Raw genomic sequence first — 20,056 nt, 5'->3', positions numbered from 1 at the left:
TTAACTTTCGGTGTCGAATAATAAATTTATTTAAACGACAACTTTGAAATTTTTATAAAACGAATATTTCTCATACAGTCTGACTATCGCGTTTTTATCTACTGATTACAAACTTTTCATTCTAACTACTTGAGAAGCTATATTATATGTGAAAATTGCATCGAATATCTCACCTTTAGCTTAAAAATTATTTATTTGATTGCTTAAGAATGTGGATTAACTTTCGATGTCGAATAATATTCATTTATTTGAACGACAACTTTGCAATTTATATAAGACAAGTATTTCTCATACAGCCTCAGTATCGCGTTTCTATCTATTGATTAGAAACTTTTCTGGCTACTTGAGAAGCTAAATTACGTGCGAAAATTTTTATAGGGTATCTCACCTTTAGTTAAAAAGTTATTTATCTGATTGCCTAAGAATGTGCACTAGCTTCCCGGTGCTTTTGGCCAGGATCAGACCTCCCTTTCTCTTTGTTGACGATAATGTCGACGCTTTCTTGGAGAACTGTCATCTCCATCATATATAATTCTTTTCCGCGTGACGGTTTGGATGGATACAAGACATTAACTCTACGTGCGGAGAACGTAATATGTTAATGTCACCGATGACAACTGGTCGTTTAATCACTTAACGCCTCCTTTGAATGCCAGAAATCGCGTGCCCGGAATGATTCATTGGCCGCAACGGCATCTCCTCTAATCTCGAAATTCCTTTCAAATAGTCGCAGCAGCTGCCTACTTCACGCACGAAGCATTTTCATTTTTTACGTTCTCTTAATAAATCCGTTACCGATCCGACGTGCATTATAGCATATATTACTTTTAAACATCGATGTAGAAAGAGAATGCTGTTTTTATAATAATTCTTACGTGAACGAAGACACTTTGCAATTTGTCAATATTTCCATAAAATATATAAACCTCCGAGGAATTACATATATATATATATATATATATATATATATATATATATATATATAAATTCTTTGGATACTGCATTCCTTGGACCGTCAGTATTTCTTGTGCTGAGATTTCCAGTTTCTCGACTTTTGCTTTTACACATCTTTTAGATTTTCGCTTTCATAAATCCGATTTTTAGATTCTTCACTCAATTAGAGCTCAGATTTATCATATTTATGGAATTTAATGTTCTCAGATCTGAGTTTTCAAACTTAAAATATTATCAAGATTGTAACGATAAGAGAGAGATTGTCGATTATCATTAATTAACAACAATTAATTATTCGAAGATAATTATCGTGAAATTCAACTCTGCGAGATTATGTATTTCGACGACCTTATATTATCGCAAAGTACTCGCCATGTGGCATACAAATGAGGCCATTAATGTCGGTTCTTAGCTGTATCTGTTTTACAAGGAGAGTTCGCTTCTTTTGCCATAAGTTATACTTTGCGGGCCATGTACTGAGGAGACACATGAGAAAAAGGACGATTGTCGTGTATTCGTTTTCCGTTCTTAGTTGCCGCTCGTAGCCGTCACTCGCGTTTCCATTCCACGCGAAGTGAATCCATCACGTCGGATCTGATCGGTAGACGAGATGCGCCGAGCCTGCAACAATGAATGAGCACGCGCGTGAAGATCCGGATGCAAGAATCGAACGAGGTCACATTTTTCACGCATTACACGCGAGTCCGAGGTATTTCGAAATTTCGTGCAATATTTTACACATAATTTCAGGATATCTAAAACAGATAAGGAAGATTTAAAGAAAAATTAATCAATTATCAATTAGTAAATAGTTTTCGATAACAATAGTTGTGATATTTTTGTTAGTTATCAATTTTTACTTTTCGGCAAAAGTTGATTTTAAAATCTTTTCTATTAAAAAGTTAAATAAATATCAATTAGTATATAAAGTCCACACTTATCTTTGATAGACTATTTTTTATTATCTATTAAAGAATTTTCTGATTGTTCTATAGCTGAAATCTAAATTTATGTAATGAGGCCGAACAATCGCAGAATATATTAAATATCCTGGAAACTTTACATCTCTCTTCAAAGAGAAATAAGATGTTATCATACAGAAGAAATTATGTGATTTTACCGTGAACGATGCGGATTTTCTCGTTTCTTGAAGGTGGTCTGTCCGTATTCGTTAAATCTGGCCGGAGACCGATACGAAGATAAACAGAAGTTACACCTTGGCTAACACGCGCGGGAATTAACATAGCTGTGCGCGGTTCGACGTTTAAAGGCCGATCGCATTTCCATACCGGTGCTATTCGGTCCCGTTCGGCCCATCGGGAATCCTTTCCTCTTGATGTCCTATCCTGGTCTATATTTGCCCTCGGACTGCGGCCAGGGCCCATTTATATCCCCTTATCCGTACATCTTTGCGCAGCGGGTCTCCGCGGGGCCCGAAGGCCGAAACTGCACCCTCTCTCTCTCTTTCTTTCTCTCTTTGGTTCTCATCTCTTTCCCTCCAGTTTGTCCCAGGAAGATAAAGTGTCGACTCCTTCGCCGTGAAATTTTGACCCTTCACCTTCGAAGTTAAGTGAGAGAAGTGAATGCATCAACCTCCGCCTAAACAGAGAAAATGTTGCGTTTTAGATAATAAATTACCTAGTTCTTAATCTCTCCTAACTGGATGCAATGTATCTTAATTGTCTAATTTTATCTTGTTTCGATCGAAGAAAAAAATTCAGTTAAGATTTTTCGCTCGTAGGATCCTTGTCTTTAATTATTCGTATTAAAACGTAAGAGGAAATAAACGCGAATGCGCGCGTCAGACTCTTGACAAAATACTTGGTCGGCGTTCGACTTTTGTTAGCGGCTTGCTGCGACGTGATCGATGCAGATTCTGGCTGACGCGAATAACTCGCGAGACCGCAACACACTTCGTAATTGGATGTATTCAAAGCCGTCGACATTAAAATGCGTATGGCGGCCTCGCCTGATCTCGCCCCCGTTCAGGATCAAAAGGCGAGAGCGAGAGATGGATTTTCGGTTCTGCTCGTGCCCATCTGTTTTTCATTCATTCCCGCGAACGAGTTGATTTCCGCGCGCGAGATTCCTCGTCTCTTCGTCCGCGCGCGATTCGCGCATCCAGCCGCGAACAGGGACGCGAATCTCGCCGGGAATGTACCTTCATTAATAAAGAACAGAGAGCACAGGGGAATCGTCGTCGTAGGTGCTCGCGCGAATCCGCTCCGCTCCGCTCGATGGCAAACCCGAGCGGAATGCGTGCAGCGCGCATACTTCCATCAATTTCACGTGTCTCGCAGCACCGCTCGCAGCTATTTCATTGACGACCTGTCGGCGAGGAAAAGGGTGAGAAAGAGAGAAAGAGATTGAGAGGGAGGGACAGAGCCGTGTATTTTGAGAACGCAAGGAAACATCGAGATTATAAAGACAGCGGGAGCACAATGAAAGTGCAATCTGACAACGTACACTTCGAAATATTTGCCACGAAGGATCGCGGAAGGGGTAATCAGCTGTTAGAGGGTGGATGGGGAGGGAAGGGCTCTAAGCATCCGCGCCTCCCGATCTCCCCCCACGACGAGAAAGTGCTCTTCATCGTCCGAATATCGAAGAGTTTGTCGCTCGGCTTGCCTCCACCCGAGCGAGAATACATCAAAGCGTTTTACCCACCTTCGTCTCACCCTCGCATCTCCATCCTGCCCTTTCTTCGCGATGGCGTAATAATCATTTATTATCCCGGCAAGTAATAACGACCGCGACTATGTTATGAAGTTGCGGAAATTAGGCTTTGTTTAAAAATTAGCCGCTCATCTGGAGGGGCTCATAAACTTTCCTCCGCTCGCTTCATCAGCCAGCAAATTTCCCCATTTTCGCCGAAAAACTTTCCTCTGCATCTTCTTTATTCTTGCCGCTCATCGAAATGACTTATCATTTAGTAAGAAGCCTATAATAAAAAAATATTGCTACAGCGATACAATTCTATCAACCATATCAGTTATCAACGATGCAATATTTTCCTGGGAAATAAATTATTTATATTAAAATATTTATTTATTTATATTAAAATATTTTAATTTCTTTCCTATGTTCTAGTGTAAGAAAAATTAAAGGCAAAGAGAATATTTATTGCGTTGAAAAATATTTAAATTTGAGACATGAAAATTTCTCAAATTGATACAAAAAAATTAAGATACATACTCACGTATGAACTCTCGGCATATCTCGATGAATGCTTAGTTAGAGGAATCAATGATGGTTCAATTATGTGTTAATGCGGCTACTCGTTTGACACTCAATCGAGAGGAAGAAAGTTCGCGTATAAAGAAAATCGCGAATTCGATTAATCTGCAGTTGATTCGTTAAAACCCGGAAGTGCGACCCTGTGTTCGGCGAACTCTCCGTTAATTGTCTTAGTCTTCGATCGTGTCCCTTCCTCTCCATCTCTCTCGTCCACTAATTGAAATTCTTACCTAAGTACCTGCGCAAACACAGAATTCACTGTTAATTGATCGGAGATTAACTCATTGAATTATCGTGCGCGTTAGGATACGATGATCCAAGAATTCTAAAACTCAACAAGTTATGAATCGAAAGAACCAATATTCCAAAAAATCCGCGAAATCGAGCTTCAAACGCAAAGCTGCAAAATTATTAACAAATGTCGATGATTGTTAAAATAACAATCAAATTTGATTTATTTCAATAAAAATAATTTATTCATTTATTGTAGATGTCAATTTTTTTAAAAATATTTTAATCGATCTTTTAATAATATTTTACAAGATAAAATAATCAATAATAATATAAGAAAGTGAAATTACTATAATTGCACGCAGAATTCGAGCAATTAAGAAAATCAGCTTGAAACTCATAGGTTTTTGTTTCACATTAGGCAATATTTTCTCTATTTCTTTATTTTTTAACGCAAATATTTTTGTGCAAAAAAAGAGAAAGATAAATTTATAAAAATGTTTAGCCAAGATAAATTTTTAGCAGCCGCCTTGCTTTTTCTTCTTCCCAACGAAGCGTTTCATTCCCTTTCTTTTCTCTTTAACCACGTACATGCCAACCGTCAGTCTAGACATGTAATTGAAGAAACAAAGGGACAATTATAATGTGCAATTATATCGTGTGTCTCACAATTACCGTGTCGCGTCTGCGCATTCCAACAAGAATGGCAGCCGCGACTTGCATTTTTAACGAAATTATTTACCCCGAAGAGATAGCGGAAATCATTTTACGATATGAATGTTAATTGTAATCATTTATTTTATATTTTTTATTGTATTTTAACATTATTTTATAAATTTTGGTCTAAAAGATATAATAATTAAGATAATTAAAAATATCGACACATTTATTGATTATTTGATTGTTAATAAATAAACATTTTTGTTATCATTATCAGATTTAAAAATATAGGAATCCAAGATAATATCCATACATATCGTATATTGTTTTGTTTCTTGTCTATTTTAAACCGGCACAAACTTATCTCAATGTATCACTAATCGTTAATCGCTATGCAATCGCGCGAAAGACAATATGAAAATGATTCCTCTTATTTCTCATTTCCGATCTAGCAGGACATTTTCATTAGTCACGAGACGCGACGGACAGAAAGACACTGGCGCTGCCCGATGACTCAAGGATTGACTCGAGGACTGTCGATTCGTCACTGTCAGCTAGTGCAATGTCACGAGTGCCGAGATGAGACGAGCGATTATGGGAGTGAAAAATGATCCGCGAAAAGTCTCGGCATTTCGTCCATAATTCCTCTATGGTGAACCATGATCGCCTATGTACTGCTGAAAACGAGACGACAGAGCGTCTTCTACTTAGCTTCAATATCTCGAATTTTATCGAGGCAAATATAAAAGTTTTTAGTTGTCTAAATTTTTTCGATCCTTGAAGAAAATGAATCTTCAAATATTTGCCTCTCTAAAATTGAGTATTTTGAGATTCAATGATTTAAAAAATACGTCAAAATAAAATCTACGAAAAATTAAAAAAAAAAATAATTTCAAAAATATATAATTTTCTACGAAAAAAAATTTTTATCGCAAATTATTATGACTATGCCCAGATAACTGCTACGATTGGACCGCTCTATTTTTCGCCGTGAATTCGATATAGATGTTTCCTAGCTCGTGGATTGGATTTTTGAACGATCGTCGCCTCTGACTGGAATGCACTTGCCGCCCCGGGCTCGAGGGGGTTCAAAGGTTAAACAGAAAATGTCGTACGGAGGCATGCCGAGGAGGCGGCAGTCGCAGGATATGGCCGCGAGGAGAGAGAAGAAAGCCGGAGGCATCGCGAGCCCGAGCTACCGGCGGAAGCTAAACGCATATTAAAGAGGCTCGTAAAATCATAAGCATTCCGCAAGATTCGCTAATACGTCGACGAGCTTCAATGTTGCCTGTCGGCGTGCGGTGGATGTAATGAATGTACGTTAATGTTAATAACGGCGATGAGACGCGCCGCCGACTCTAAGGAAGATCGTGCGATCGTGCATTTCCCGAATGCCAGATTCGACGCGAGCTATCTGGAACGATTACGATACTACAATAAACATTACAGATGCCTTAACGTTTATTACAAGTATTTTACGAAAACTATTTCACCCCCAAAATTCACAATATTCCCCTTTGATCTTTAGATTCCTTGAAGTTTGCATTCGTTTTGCATATTTTATACATATTCCGCGAATTTTATCTACGAAGGTGAACCTGAAGATGTAACTTCTCCAGGAATCTAGCTTCCGGATTCCTTTTAAAAATCACAATTCCCCGTCAATCTTCACGTAGTGAGAATACTCTCATCATTCGGAACGACCGTAAATGCCGAGCGCAATAGCTTCCAGGCCGCGATCTCGAGATCGAGTACTCGATTCTGTTTGCTGCGGCATTAGAATTGAATTGAATGAGGTTTTCCTCGAGAGCCAGTTTCCACGGAGCGGGCTCGTGTCGCCATTGAGACGCCTTTTGCCTTTTTTCTTTCCCTTCAGGAGCATAGGCGTCGACTTTGAAACATTTTTGCGAGAAATACTTCAGATAAAATTTTCAAAGTTGAGACGGATACAAATCGCATTTTGCGCGACTTTTAATATTAATTAATTTAATAATGAATAAGTCTTTACAAAATTAAAAAAATAACTAATATAATTAAAATATAAAATACAAAATAATAAAAAAAAAAAAAAAAAAAAAAAAAAAAAAAAAAAAAATTTCAAGTCATAATTGCAAATTGTTCCATTATAATTTTCGCTAGAATAATCGTTTGGTAAACATCATAATTATTAAAACATGATGATAATGATGACGTGAACAATAAAATCGCAAATCATCATGCAACATTCGTGCAAACAGCTCGAAGAATTCTTATTGTCGGCATCTATGTCCGCTTACTTTCGTTTTACCGCATTGATCCGGTCGATCGATCGATCAGATGAGGAATCCTTGAGAGCGTGATTTGTGTCCGCGAAAATTAATCGCTACGCGTCGCGCGCTTTTATGCAGCGAAATCGTCGCCGATGCTTCGCAGAATCGCGGAAGCCACGCGACCTGTTGTTATTTATGATCGGCAACCGGACACTATTACCCGGCACAGATTTCTCAACCTAGTTGCCTCCACATTGCCGAACACTGACGTATCACATATGGAACGTACCTGAAACGGCAAATGGAAAAGAACACGCGACTCGCACATGATAGATACAAATATGAATCGCATGGCAAGAAATTCTAGTGGAATTATTTTTATAAAAAGAAATGAAAAGAGTGTAAAACATTGTTATTATATTATAATATAATAGACGCACCTTCCATTATTTTAAATATTTCATAAATTTCACTATAAATTATGTAGAAATGTTTTTATCAAATTATTAATAAAATTTTTATATGAAATGATGGTGAGAGTTATTATCACCTCAATGTTTGTCGCTGTAATCTGGCGGAAAGTAACATGTTGTGCTGGTCGACAAGGAAGTCGTTGGAATTGTCGGGATATGCGACAATTATTGGCGCGACTTTGCCATATCTCACACGCGTCACGTGATGATCGAGTCGTAAGTCCGTCGCCGTGCGAGTGTTGGACTCGCTGTCAAGTGCCGGCAGCAAGGTGTGCCGCAATGCGTTGCATTCCTTGGAGCTGTTCTGTTTTTAGTCTAGGATCGCCATTCTTTGCGACACGCGCATCGCTACGCTTCGCGTCCGCTATTCCGCACGCACGCACGCACGCGCCCGCTCTCGGCGAGCACGCATTCCGCGCGGAGACACGCGGAGATCCAGAGATATTCATGGCGAATCGAGACATCGATATCGAATATTTTCGACACTCGCTTCTTCTCGATATTATGAAAGAAATAAAAAAAAATGATAAAGATCCTTTATCATGCGTGTCTATCAATTCTTTTTAAATGCTTCATTTCTTAAAATGTTCTTCCAATTGTACTTTAAAAGAAAGACACCTGACTAGTTATCAACACGGGGAGTTTTTCTGTTCGACGTAATAAGAGTCCTCGCTGCATCGGAGACGGAGTCGAGCGAGTGTCCTCAATATCCTTGCATCGGGGGTAATGGGATGCGCGGAAAAAAATGATTGATCCGCAGCATGCGATGAAGAAGTTTCCGAGTTATGCGAGAAAAGTTAAGTTCGATCGATTGGCAGTAGCCTCGCGCCGTCGTCGTCGTCGTCGAGCGTTCAATATTAATCGAGTCGCGCCGCCGTGGATCGCGTTCCTCGATCTCCGGATCGGCTCATTCGCCGCTATAATGAATCAGAAAAACGCGAGTGCCGACACGATCGACGAGAATTATTCGTAAAATCTGATCGGTTACGTCTTAGTATCCGGCAGTTTATTATTCGCATGTACTCGTAATTTCTCGAAGGTATTTCAGCATCCATTGTTCACTTCTAGTCATACTATCTTTGAAAATACAAGTGAAAAGAAAGGAAAAAATAAATTAAATCAAGATTAATATATTTTTTTATTTTAATGGAATTAAATTTAAATATTATTTAATTTCAATAATTAAAATCGATAGATTTATTTTCTTTCGGACAATGTCGCTTAAAAGCTTCCGTCTAAAGATTGCTTTCAGTTTCGAAATTCTGGCCGCGGAATAGATAAAAATATAACGAAGAACTTCGAATTGGAGGTCGATCTCTGATTAAAGAAAAAAAAAAGACGTAAACGGTGAGAAGGTTCTGAGATGCGAGGCGCTTTTAACGCTCTCTTATCAGACCTGATCCGATATGGTGACCAGTAACGACGGCTACCTACCGCAGCGTCCGTGGGTTATACTCTCGCCGACGAGGACCATTACCAGCTTATTACTATGTACCTCGGCAGCTTATTGAAAGTTCGCGGTTGAGCACATGTTGTCTAATAAAAACGTGATGTTTACGTCCCAGCTGTGCTCACCGTTGCCGTGAAACTTGCCGCGCTCTTCTGCGTTTCGCTATGACTCCTCAGCGTTTCTAGATTTTGAGATATCTCCTGAAATTGATCCTGAAATTGACAGTGACATTATGTTCTATTTTAGGATTTTAATTATCCTTTTGTTGTAAATTTTGAATATTTATGGCTAAAGTTCAACATCTCAGTATCTCTATGTTTTTTAGATTTTCAGATTTCTATCCTTTTTTATCTTATTTATTATATATTTTTATCTTTTATATATTATCTTGAATTTATAAATCAATTGACGTTTTAAGCTTAATCAGTGCGATACCAAGTATAAACATAAAAGCGATTATTCAGGACTTTTTCAGAATTATTTAGGATTATTCAGAATTGATGTCGCAAAATTGAAATAATTTTCAAAAAAATAATTATCCGCTGAAATAATTATGACAGAGATATTTTCTCTTCCTTTTGATCTCTTGTACTTATCGTTGACTCCTTCTCTCTTTCTTTATCGGAAAGTAATCCAAAATGGCTGAGAAAGATTATCCTATGCGAAGAAGATGAAGGACGAGTGGTGCGGAGTAGGGAGCCGGTAACAAGCTGCCATGGCGTATCTTGCAATTTGTTTGCCAGACACGGCCATTCATCGACGCGATTCTCCTATCTTCCATGAAGATGAGAGGAGTCCGAGTGTGGGGATCGTTTCTATCGATAAGCCACGCCATCGAGGCTATCTTCGCTTTTAAATTTAGTTCATTAGCGGCTTCGCCAGGTGGATGATACCGCGATTTCGTCGACAAATTACAGCGGAATCGCACCAGACGTTACTATGTCGATTCGATATAATTCTACTAGTTCAAAAAATTCCTTAAAGCATATTTATTTAGGAGACTTAATGGAAAGAAGAAAAAATTAATAGTAAGAAATTAGATTTTTGCTTCTTTAACAATTAAATCTCTATTTCAGATCAAAAATTTTATTCGTTTCTTTTTAACTTTTTAAATTTCTTTTTTATCTTATCTATCGTATTTGAACCGCATTTAATTCTTCTTAATCTAAAACTCTATCAAAACTCACGTTACCGGGAAATCCTATGCAATGGGAAAAATTATCAATTAAACTAAATGACATGATAATTCAGACTGAAAGCAATGCAACGATAAGCGTTATCGTTTGTACAGAAAATATCATACTCGCGGAAATTCTGATGCTACCCGAATAAACTGACCCTATGAATTTCGCCCGATAGTATAATCGTAAAGTCGATAATTAGATCCGGATTCCAATCGGCATTTAACGACGCATCATTTCGATCATACTTGCACCTCGCGCTAATTAATTGAACGATTTACAGACTCTCGCGGACAGTTATCGGTTAACGTTGTGTTGGCAAAGACGATAAACGTGTCAATCGAAGGATTCCTCTAGGAAGTACCTAGCTCGTCTCTATTAGCATCTTACGAATGCGAAAACATTGACCGATCATGCAAGAAGATAACGTAGAAACGCGTGTAACGTTTCCTCGCGACAATATTTTCGACAGTCTTCCTTCGGTGTCAACGGGGTGTCTTCGCGATTGCGAATGCGTCTCGAGATAAACAACATCATGTCGCTAGATGCCTGAAATTCCTGATTTGATTTCTGATTTGATCGATCGCCACTGCGGTGGATCTTATAAGCACGCGATGCTACCTCAAAGTACAACAAGCGAATTTACGTTATCATTTCGGTTATCAATCTCTTCTGTTTTAATTTCTTCTAATTGTGACTTATTTATAATATTTTACATATATTTTATATATGTTCTATGTTATTATATTTTATTTTATATTTTATTATTTTATATATCTTATATTATTCATTTATTAAAACCGTTTCTGGATATTATTCTCGATTTTTGTACTTATCAAGTTTCTTCAGCGTGTTAAATGATTCACAATTAAAATCACGATCTCTGAACACTCGATATTTTATTTTCAATATTCTTGACCCTCGTTTTCCCAGATCTCGGGAGAGTCCTTTGCACTCTTTACATCCTATTCCTTCTTTACTTCCCACGTTCGCTATTCCTGCGCGCCTCGCAATTCCAGCTAATCGTTTGGTTTCAGTGTGTACTATTCGCTTTATCTCCCGCGGGACTTCGCTTCATAATAACAGCTAAGTGCTACCAGACGTCCACAAATGAGTAAACGGTGTGCCACCCGCTGATAAGGGTATTCCGCCGCAAGAAAGAAGCGCGCCGGTATCCGCTTAATGCGGCTCCGCCGCAAAGATACACGCCGTGAATAATATCGCCGGTTGGCGATATAAATGCAAACGCGCGGTCCAGGTTTGACTAAAGGGTTTACCTGCTCGTTACCACCTTCGGCTGCCCGTCGTACCCCACGCGAGACGATAAATAGTATCAGCTTGCACATTTCTTCCCTCCCTCCGCCGCTTTATACGACGACGTCGACCTTAAACCCTTGAACGATGAAGAGAATCATGGAACATCTGTGAAACGTGAAAATTAACAGGTTGAGAAGCAGGAGAATCAAGTGACGTTCGGTTCAGTGAACTTCAAACAAGGACTCTTGAAACCAATGAGGATCAGGAGCTACGATCTATGAGAGCTAAAAGATCCTAAGATACATATCGTAGGTCTCAGATCTATAAGACAAAAGGGAAAGAAATAAAGATGCGGTCTCTCAGGCCTTTCGTGAAATGACTCGACACCGGCAGGAAGGGGAACGCGGGAGGGAAGGAGGGAGGAAAGGAGAGGGTGCAAGAAGAAGAAGAAGCGAGCGGAGGCTGTGGAGAGGAACGGGCGGACTCGCGCTTTGGAATGCTTTGAAAGGCCGCGAGCAGCTCTCTCTTTCTTTCTTTCTCTTTCGGCTAGAACTGCCTGTTGGCTGCGAGGCGAAGAAGAGAGAAAAAGCAAAAGAGGAAGAGGGGCTGTCGGGGACGGTCTTGCTTCAATTAATTACCACATTGTCGTCCGGTCGACCGGCGCTGGATGTTCCACCGGGCACGGTAATCTATGGAAGACCCGCAGCTCCCCTTGATTTAATCTCCTACGCGCGCTTTCGTCCTCGCGAACGTGAGTTTCGCAATTGAACGGGCATCGATTGAACGGGCGTCAACAAAATATTTGAAGCTTCCGATAAATTCACAGAAAATAATAATCCCTCGATTTGAGATTCTTTTATGTATTTATTTCGCTATAATTTTGCTCAGCGAAGTAAACACGGTGCATAATTAGATTGATCGTCCTCAAATCCTAATTAAAAATCAAGCGACATTATTTTAGCTGTACCATATAATGCTCGTTATTTCTAATGTAATCGTCGGGAATACGCGTTCGCCGTAAACGAATCACGCGAGTGTCCGACAATATTTGTAGTTATGTGTGCCGAGTTTATAAAGCTACTCCGCCTTTCATCGCGAACCGCCTACCAATCAGCAGTCGCAAAGGCCGCGGATGACAAGCGAATATAGTTTCATTCGACGACGCCTACTCCGGGTCATCGTTCGTCATCACTTTGTGAATCAGGACGGTGATATACTGCACCATGAAGCGCGTCGAGTCCGAGTTTATTGGAGTAGATAACGATAACATCTTTCTCTTTCGGAGGCGTAGTCGTTCGTCTTTTTCCTCTTCTTCATCGCTTCCTTCACCCTCGTCCCGCACACCCTTCCGCCGACCGGCACATACATCAGCGTCAGCTTATTTCCGTGCATCGCTGATGCATGCACGTAATTGGCGGGGTGGCGAACGAAACGCTCGTCTCGTCGTCCATACCGCCGACGAGGGGGCAGGAAAAGCACAATTCGCAGTGATTTGTTAGACATCGATACGCATTCTTGCCTCAGCAACATCGGGAAACTAATTAAAAAATATATCTACGTATAAAACCAGTAGTAAAACAGCAATGTAAATTCATATACCCATCAGTCGAAATTAATTTATAGCGGACAGGAAATGTTGTAATTTATTTAATTCTTCCATCCTTTAATTCGTCAACTATAGTTTCTGATAATAAATATTTTTATAATGCATTAACATTCCTCATTTTTTAAATTAATCTTACGCAAGGAAAGCTCGACTTCAGATTTCGTCTATTTCTGTTTCAAAAATCAGGGCATTTCACGTATGTGCCATCACCTAATCTTTAAGAATAATGCTCGTTTCAAGAATGCACGCAACGATCGAAAGAGTTGAATCGGTAGGCCGCTGCGATGTCGAATTGTGAGCGTGCCGACAATGTGGAAGTCAATGGGCCACCGTTCGTCGCCGTTCCCGTCGTCGACATTCTCTTTATAGCGCGCGAGAAAACGCATGGCCTCGATGTCACGCGGAAAATCCCGGCTATCGCCGTTAAAACGCACCGGTATTTACACGCTCATATTTCTCTTGTCGTCCCATCATCGCGATCACTGCGTCACGCGAGCAATGCGATCGTCGCGATTACGTTTCACCTTGGCTCGCACGATTTGCCATTCGAGAATTTCGTCGATCGATTATGACGAGATGTTGACGTTCTAGAGGATACAGAATGATCGAAGAAATCGACGAAAATTTAAAATTGCAAAATTATAATTTCGAAAAGTTCGATTCAAGTCCTTATAAACGTGAAGATTTAAAATTCTAAGTGTTTGAAATTAAAATTGAATTTAAAGAATCTCAAAGAAACATTTAAAACGATTTAAAAAATTCCGGATTATTTAAAACAATCTTTAGTTTCTCATATTCCAGAATTCGATCAAAATTTTTTGTAGTAGATTTTTTTCGCTTTTTGATCTGCTATTAGTACAGTTAACTAGTCATAACGATTGTGCAAATTGTATCGACTAATTGAACCGGTTAAATAGTTATCATTAATGATTGGTCAAGTCTTAAGCTAACCGGTTAAGCCATATCATTAACCTAATAACCGATAAACAGCACGCATGAGTTACACAAGCAATTACATTTTTCTTTACAAATTCTTCATTTTTATTTCATCATATCTGACTAAAAAGATAACTGGTAATTTATGTTATTTTATAACTTGAAATCAAGAAACTTAGTATATAGAGTATATAGAGTATATAGAGTATATAGAGAGAAAGAGAAAGAATTAGGATCGATAAAAACTTATTATATCAAATAGAATTTTACAATTACATTCACGAGAATTGTAGAATTTGTTTAAAAAAACATGTACAAAAATCTAATAAGATATAAAAATATATAGATATAATATCAAGATATATATATATATATATATATATATATATATATATATATATAATCATATTTAATCATATTTAATAATCATATTCAATCATCAAATATCATATTTAATAATACCTTTAATTCGAAAGCCAAAATTTACCGTGATACTGCATTATATTCTGCTGCAAATCATTGATTATTCTCGTTGACAATTTAGAATCTTACTAACAATAAGGCTATTATGTATATAACTATTATATAACTATTATGATCGTCACATATAAAATCAAGAAATATAATCAGGATTATAATATCGAAATGAATAAAAGACATTAAAAAATCTGAGTAAAGAATAACATTTTAAAGATCAATAATATTGCACGCGAGATTAATGTTATGAATCGCGTCTCATTCCAGCTGAATGTCCATCAAAGGTCGTTGGAAGCAGCTGGTATCGAGCTTTGCGGCACCGGCGGAAGTGTCCCTCAAGGTCAGCCGAGCAGCGCGGGTTCCGTAGGGTCCGCGCCAAGTCCCGCATCCCCAAGGCCAACGCCGCAACCGCGACCACCCCTCGCAACCACCACCTCGCAACCCTCGCGAACACTAGACGATGACAGGTCGACAGACGGTAAGACGGATGATTAATTGAAATCGTTCTTAGTTTGATGTGTGTACTTGTTACTTTAATATCTATTTAATATGCATTTTAATCGGCTAATTCAGGCGTAGGTGCTGGTACCGCCACTGAGGACTCCGAAGACGGCGAGAGGGCAGCGCAATACGTTAATGCAAATTGCGTAGTGTTTACGCATTATCGAGGCGACGCGGCGTCGGAAGTCGAGGAACACTTTCAGAGAGCCCTCGCTCACGACAAATTAAAGGGTGAGTAAATACATGTATCTAGATACAATTAAATATTCATTTTTGTATTGAAGAAAACGAATAACTTATTTAAAAAATACATCTATACTTTTATATACATGTATTATAAACTTACGGCTACTTTGAGGGCTCCAAAAAGATTAAAGTTTGCACTTTCGTTCATCAGAATTCATCTTTTCGATCTCGATGAAATCGAGCAACATCGAGAAACGTTTCTGAGGCGGGTAATAAAGTACGCCATTAGCCGGCGACAAGGCTAACAAGCCTCGTGACAATTGTAACTCGCCTGTCGTACTCGCGCCGAGCTTAAAACGCGGGCAGGAGTGGGAAGAAAAGAGCAGAGGGAACATCCCGACCGCAGAAGATAGGATGGGAGGCGGGGTGGGATAAGAGGGAGGATTGTCAGCACGCGAGCGGGTTTGGCAAGCGATCGGCAAGCTCGTCTATATCGGTGTCGTTTAAGGCCGCATTTATCCCGACTACGAGGTGCCGAGGATCAGTTCAGTAGCCTGCTTAGAATTCAAGACAACACGACCTAATTGTTACGCCTCACCACTTCCCTGCCCTCCCTCCCTTCCTCTCTTTTCCTCCGCCCTTCAGCCTCTCTCTCTTCTGCTGCGCGTTAACTTCCCGCGACCGTGTTCGTACGAAAGGTAAATTAAGAGCTTCTGCGTTGGGAAAAGAGGGATGGTGGTGGAGGGCTGAGGAAAGACATTGTGAGGGAAAAGGAGGGATAGAGGGGTGACATCGCGGGAGACAGTTTTAGCCGCGGAATGCCGGGTAACGTACGTACAAGGACTGAAGCAGCTTTAAGCTTAAACGCGCGTACTGCCAAAACAAAGAGAAAGAGGATAGGATAGTTGGAGGGAGAAAGGTTTACTCTTGGAATTAAAAAGGTATTCGAATAATTGGCTTGAAAAAATATGGCTGGGTTCCGGTTTGAAGTAAACAAAAACTGTTCTATAAAAAAAGATAGTTATTTTCAGGATTGTATATGGATGAAAGAATAAAAGAGAGTTAATATAATTTATAATTAATAATTAATAAGTAAATTAATAAATAATTTATAATTAATTTATAATAAATAAATTAATAAATAATTTATAATTACTATAAATAAATTCAAATGTGTGTGTAAAACATTTCATATTTAATATATTATATATATGTGTATTAGTGTCTTTTTTCGAATATTATCGTTGCGTGCGATGTAAGAGATTAATTTCGTGAAAATGCGACTGCAAGAGCGATATCGAGATTCGCAAGCCGTCGATTAAAACGTCGGCGTTTTCTAAAGTTCTAAGAAACACACGGGTACTTATTGGCGAACCAAGCATCGACAACCCTTTCTACCCAATTCTCCCTTTCGCTCCCCTTTACATAGAACGATACCTTTTCTCTCTTCGGTCGCGGCATCGGCAAAGAATAAAGCCGGCCGCAGACGGTCGACACTCTGTTTCTTTAATTGCGTTAATAAATAAAGGACAGTCGGCGAACCGAGACTGAGGTAGATACTAGACGGGAAAGGAGAGAGGGGTCGCAATCGGTCCCACGAGATTCTCAGCTATATTCTTGTCTCTCGAGGATTGAAGTATCATACTGTGATGACAACATGGAATTTTTTAATTGTCGTTTAATTACTCTTTGAAAGTAAATTAAGTATATATGATAATTTAATTTTGCGATTAATTCCTGAAATCTCTGTATTCAATTCTGTTAAGTTCATTTCTCTGTTGGCACTTTATAACTCTTTAATTTCTTAATTAATCTCTTTAATTAATTTTCAGGAAAAAGCTTTGGCTAATATTAAATTAAATACAAAAATTAAATCGAAATTGGCACGTAAGAGCCACAGCGCGGTAGTTGGAGCGCAGAGAGGAAACAACATTTCTTTCTTTTTTATTATTAGTTTATTTCAAAATTAAAATTATAGTAATAAAAAGCGAACGTTTCGGATCCTTCCTCAGCGCGATGTTAATAAATATTACGAATTATGACGCATTATATTATAAAGTTATTTCTCGACGCGCAGGTGACGCTAAATTGCATCCCGCGGAGATCTAGCAAGTGCGCTGCTTCCAACAGTCCATCAAATATATTATAATTTTGCTGTGCAAAGTCACAGCAGATTTAACAAATCACGTAAAAATAAATATCGAGATACATTATACGTGAATTAGTTTTTTTGTTTAAATTAATAGTTATAGCATGACTCACCAGATTCCGCGTTTTTTAAATTAATAATAGTTGTGTATCTGTCATACCAATTTAAAATTAGATGTTGGAATGTATAAGCCTCGATGATAACAAAGTCAACTGAGTCAACTTTGTTCTCGGTTGCATCTACATATGTTTATGTCTCAACAATCGAGAACATGCTTATACATTTCATCATCTTAAACCGACATGACAGATACATAACGGCATACTGTTATTAATTTAAAAACCGCGGAATCTGGTGAGTCATGTCAATTTTTAATCATTTGAGCCAAAACTCAAATTATTAAATTTAAATTAAATATATGTTAACCTATATTACATATATATATTAAATATGTACATATATACATATATATATATATATATATATATATATATATATATTACATATCGCTCATTAATCATTGTTCTATATATGATTAATAATACTATTATGACAATATAATAATTCAATCGCGATTGTTGGAAATCTTTATTAAAATATTCCGCGTCGTTCCCACGGATTTTAAAGGACCCCGCTAAACGGGCAAGCAGAATCCCACGGGATCGAATCGGCGGAAGGCAGAAGGGTACCGCTCGGTTGTTTTACAAGCGGCCACTCTGAAGCCAGAAGCTTGTCGTGTATCCTCCCGCAATCCTCTCGCGCGGTCCTCGCTCACGTTGAATTCCTCTTCTTTTCTTTATTTTTTTTCTCCCTCTTTTTTTTCATCCATCCCCCCCGGCCAATCGAAACGCACGCCCGAAGGTTGCGTGGACCAACGCGAGGTCGACCGCACGGTCCACGATTTATACCCTCCAATTCCCTCCCCGCGCGCGCGATTTCATCTCCGGCTAAGTCACTTCGATTATCTGCTACGGGAGGCATACCGGCTGCTAATTTACTCCGTCGTTACAAACTACGATGATTTAGCCGGCCAGCTGCGTTATTTATTTCCGCTGGTTAGGACGAGTGGTTTCTGGTGGAAGCGCGACTGCTTGAGAACCCGTTTTCCGGGAGAAGATCGTCCTTTCCCCCGGGGAGAAACACGAGTTATCGGTAGAATTCATCACTCAAGGATCATCGGTTTGTTACCGGTATTTATGACGCTGCCTGCGCTCCAAACACCATTTCCCTTAACAATATACGGTCGACTTCTAAACGAAAAATAATAACGGTGCGATATTTGTATAGCTGCGAGTAATATAATTGTTTTCCTCAATCAGATTCCGACGAAAAGGTGCCAAAGCGTTCGGGAATGATTAAAATTACGGAAACAATCGATAAGACTTTTTAATTATTTTTTTTCTTATTTTCTCAAGACCCAGAATCTCCACCAGGAAAATAAAAAGAGACGAGAGATTTCTCTCTCTTTCTTTCTCTTGCTTTCTTTCTTTCTTGAAGATTTTTCGTAGGCATGCGTTTTCTCGCAGTCCATTAAAAGCGCACATCGCTGAAACTGTTTTCTTTTTTTATTGCAGAAAATATCTCTCCCATGTCCATGAGGAATTTCCCCCCTTCTTTTTGGAATAGTCAGCATCCCGGTGATGTCTACGAGTACCCGACGGATCCGTGGCATTACCCGCAGTATCACCACAGGTCAGTTACCGATTATTGTCGCTTTTCTTTATTTTTTCTCTCTCTTTCTCTCTTGATCTTTCCATATCTCTTCTTCGTTTTACATAGATAGGATTTTTTCCCATCCATTAATAAGCATTCTTTACAACGTTGCGTGAATCGGCGCCGTATTCCGTGACGTCTCATTGATTCTTAAACGCGCGGATCGACTAATGGCGTGTGACTCCAGTATCTAACCACACCATAAAAACGTAAAACCGGGATCACATACCGAAGATTTTTCTAACGAGCTCATCATTAAATGCAGCCCGAGCGTTAATTACCGAAATGAGTCATATACATTTTCTGAATATAATCTTCAGTCGGATTAATTATTTGATAAGTCATTATTTCCTTTTCTTTTTTCATGATTTGTGCGGTTTTTCATAGCTTATATTTTCATCCTGAAATAACGCTGATAACGTTGAATGCAATCTTTGCGTTAATAGAATCAAGTTCAATATCCGCCAATCACACTTACAATTAGTAGGTATATATGTATTACACGTGATTAAGAAGCGAATGCTCGTCGATATTTTTAAAATACGATAAAATCCCGAAAGAGAGAAACTTACATATGGAAAAGAGGAGCGCGAAGAGGGAAAAATTGAATGAGAGGGAAGAAAGGAGTCGCCAATATCTTCCGTCCTCTTTCTACGGCGACGGTGACAGAGACTCGTAATTTATACGAGTGGCCATGGTCGGATCAGTATTAAAGATCTCGGCGTTACCTGCTGCTCCCGACGGTTTTCAGTATTTTTCACATGCTCGTACTCTTTCTTTTTTTTCTTAAAATGCA

At 38.9% G+C, this 20,056-nt stretch overlaps 2 protein-coding genes across 13 annotated transcripts in view; one reads left to right on the top strand and one right to left on the bottom strand.

Moving 5' to 3' along the window:
• LOC105251765 (protein vestigial) overlaps positions 1–20,056 on the top strand; it is a 42,440-nt gene that overhangs the window by 13,474 nt on the left and 8,910 nt on the right. For all 5 annotated transcript variants that reach the window (XR_003123317.1, XM_011258754.3, XM_025412225.1 and 2 more), the window contains 3 exons: positions 14,979–15,189; positions 15,285–15,443; positions 19,122–19,239. Coding sequence is in view for 4 of the 5 variants with exons in the window: in XM_011258754.3 (XP_011257056.1) it covers positions 14,979–15,189; positions 15,285–15,443; positions 19,122–19,239 (488 nt within the window). In the remaining variant the exon portion in view is untranslated. The remainder of the gene's footprint in view (positions 1–14,978; positions 15,190–15,284; positions 15,444–19,121; positions 19,240–20,056) is intronic.
• LOC105251757 overlaps positions 1,473–20,056 on the bottom strand; it is a 40,574-nt gene continuing 21,990 nt past the window's right edge. For 3 of the 8 annotated variants that reach the window (XR_002192575.2, XR_002192576.2, XR_003123319.1), the window contains 4 exons: positions 11,713–11,857; positions 4,154–4,429; positions 2,075–3,895; positions 1,473–1,709 (listed from right to left, as the gene is read on the bottom strand). Coding sequence is in view for 1 of the 8 variants with exons in the window: in XM_025412228.1 (XP_025268013.1) it covers positions 1,483–1,709; positions 2,075–2,339 (492 nt within the window). In the remaining 7 variants the exon portion in view is untranslated. Of the gene's footprint in view, positions 1,710–2,074; positions 3,896–4,149; positions 4,430–11,712; positions 11,858–12,330; positions 13,229–20,056 lie in introns of those variants that run through there. The other 5 variants (XR_003123318.1, XR_003123320.1, XR_002192578.2 and 2 more) reach the window with 5 other exon arrangements.

Source organism: Camponotus floridanus, unplaced genomic scaffold, assembly GCF_003227725.1.
Source record: "Camponotus floridanus strain SB8 unplaced genomic scaffold, Cflo_v7.5 scaffold49, whole genome shotgun sequence".
In the NCBI taxonomy this organism is placed as follows: Eukaryota; Metazoa; Arthropoda; class Insecta; order Hymenoptera; family Formicidae; genus Camponotus; species Camponotus floridanus.
Note: the sequence above shows the minus strand (reverse complement) of the source record. Positions and strands in the feature narration are given on the sequence as shown.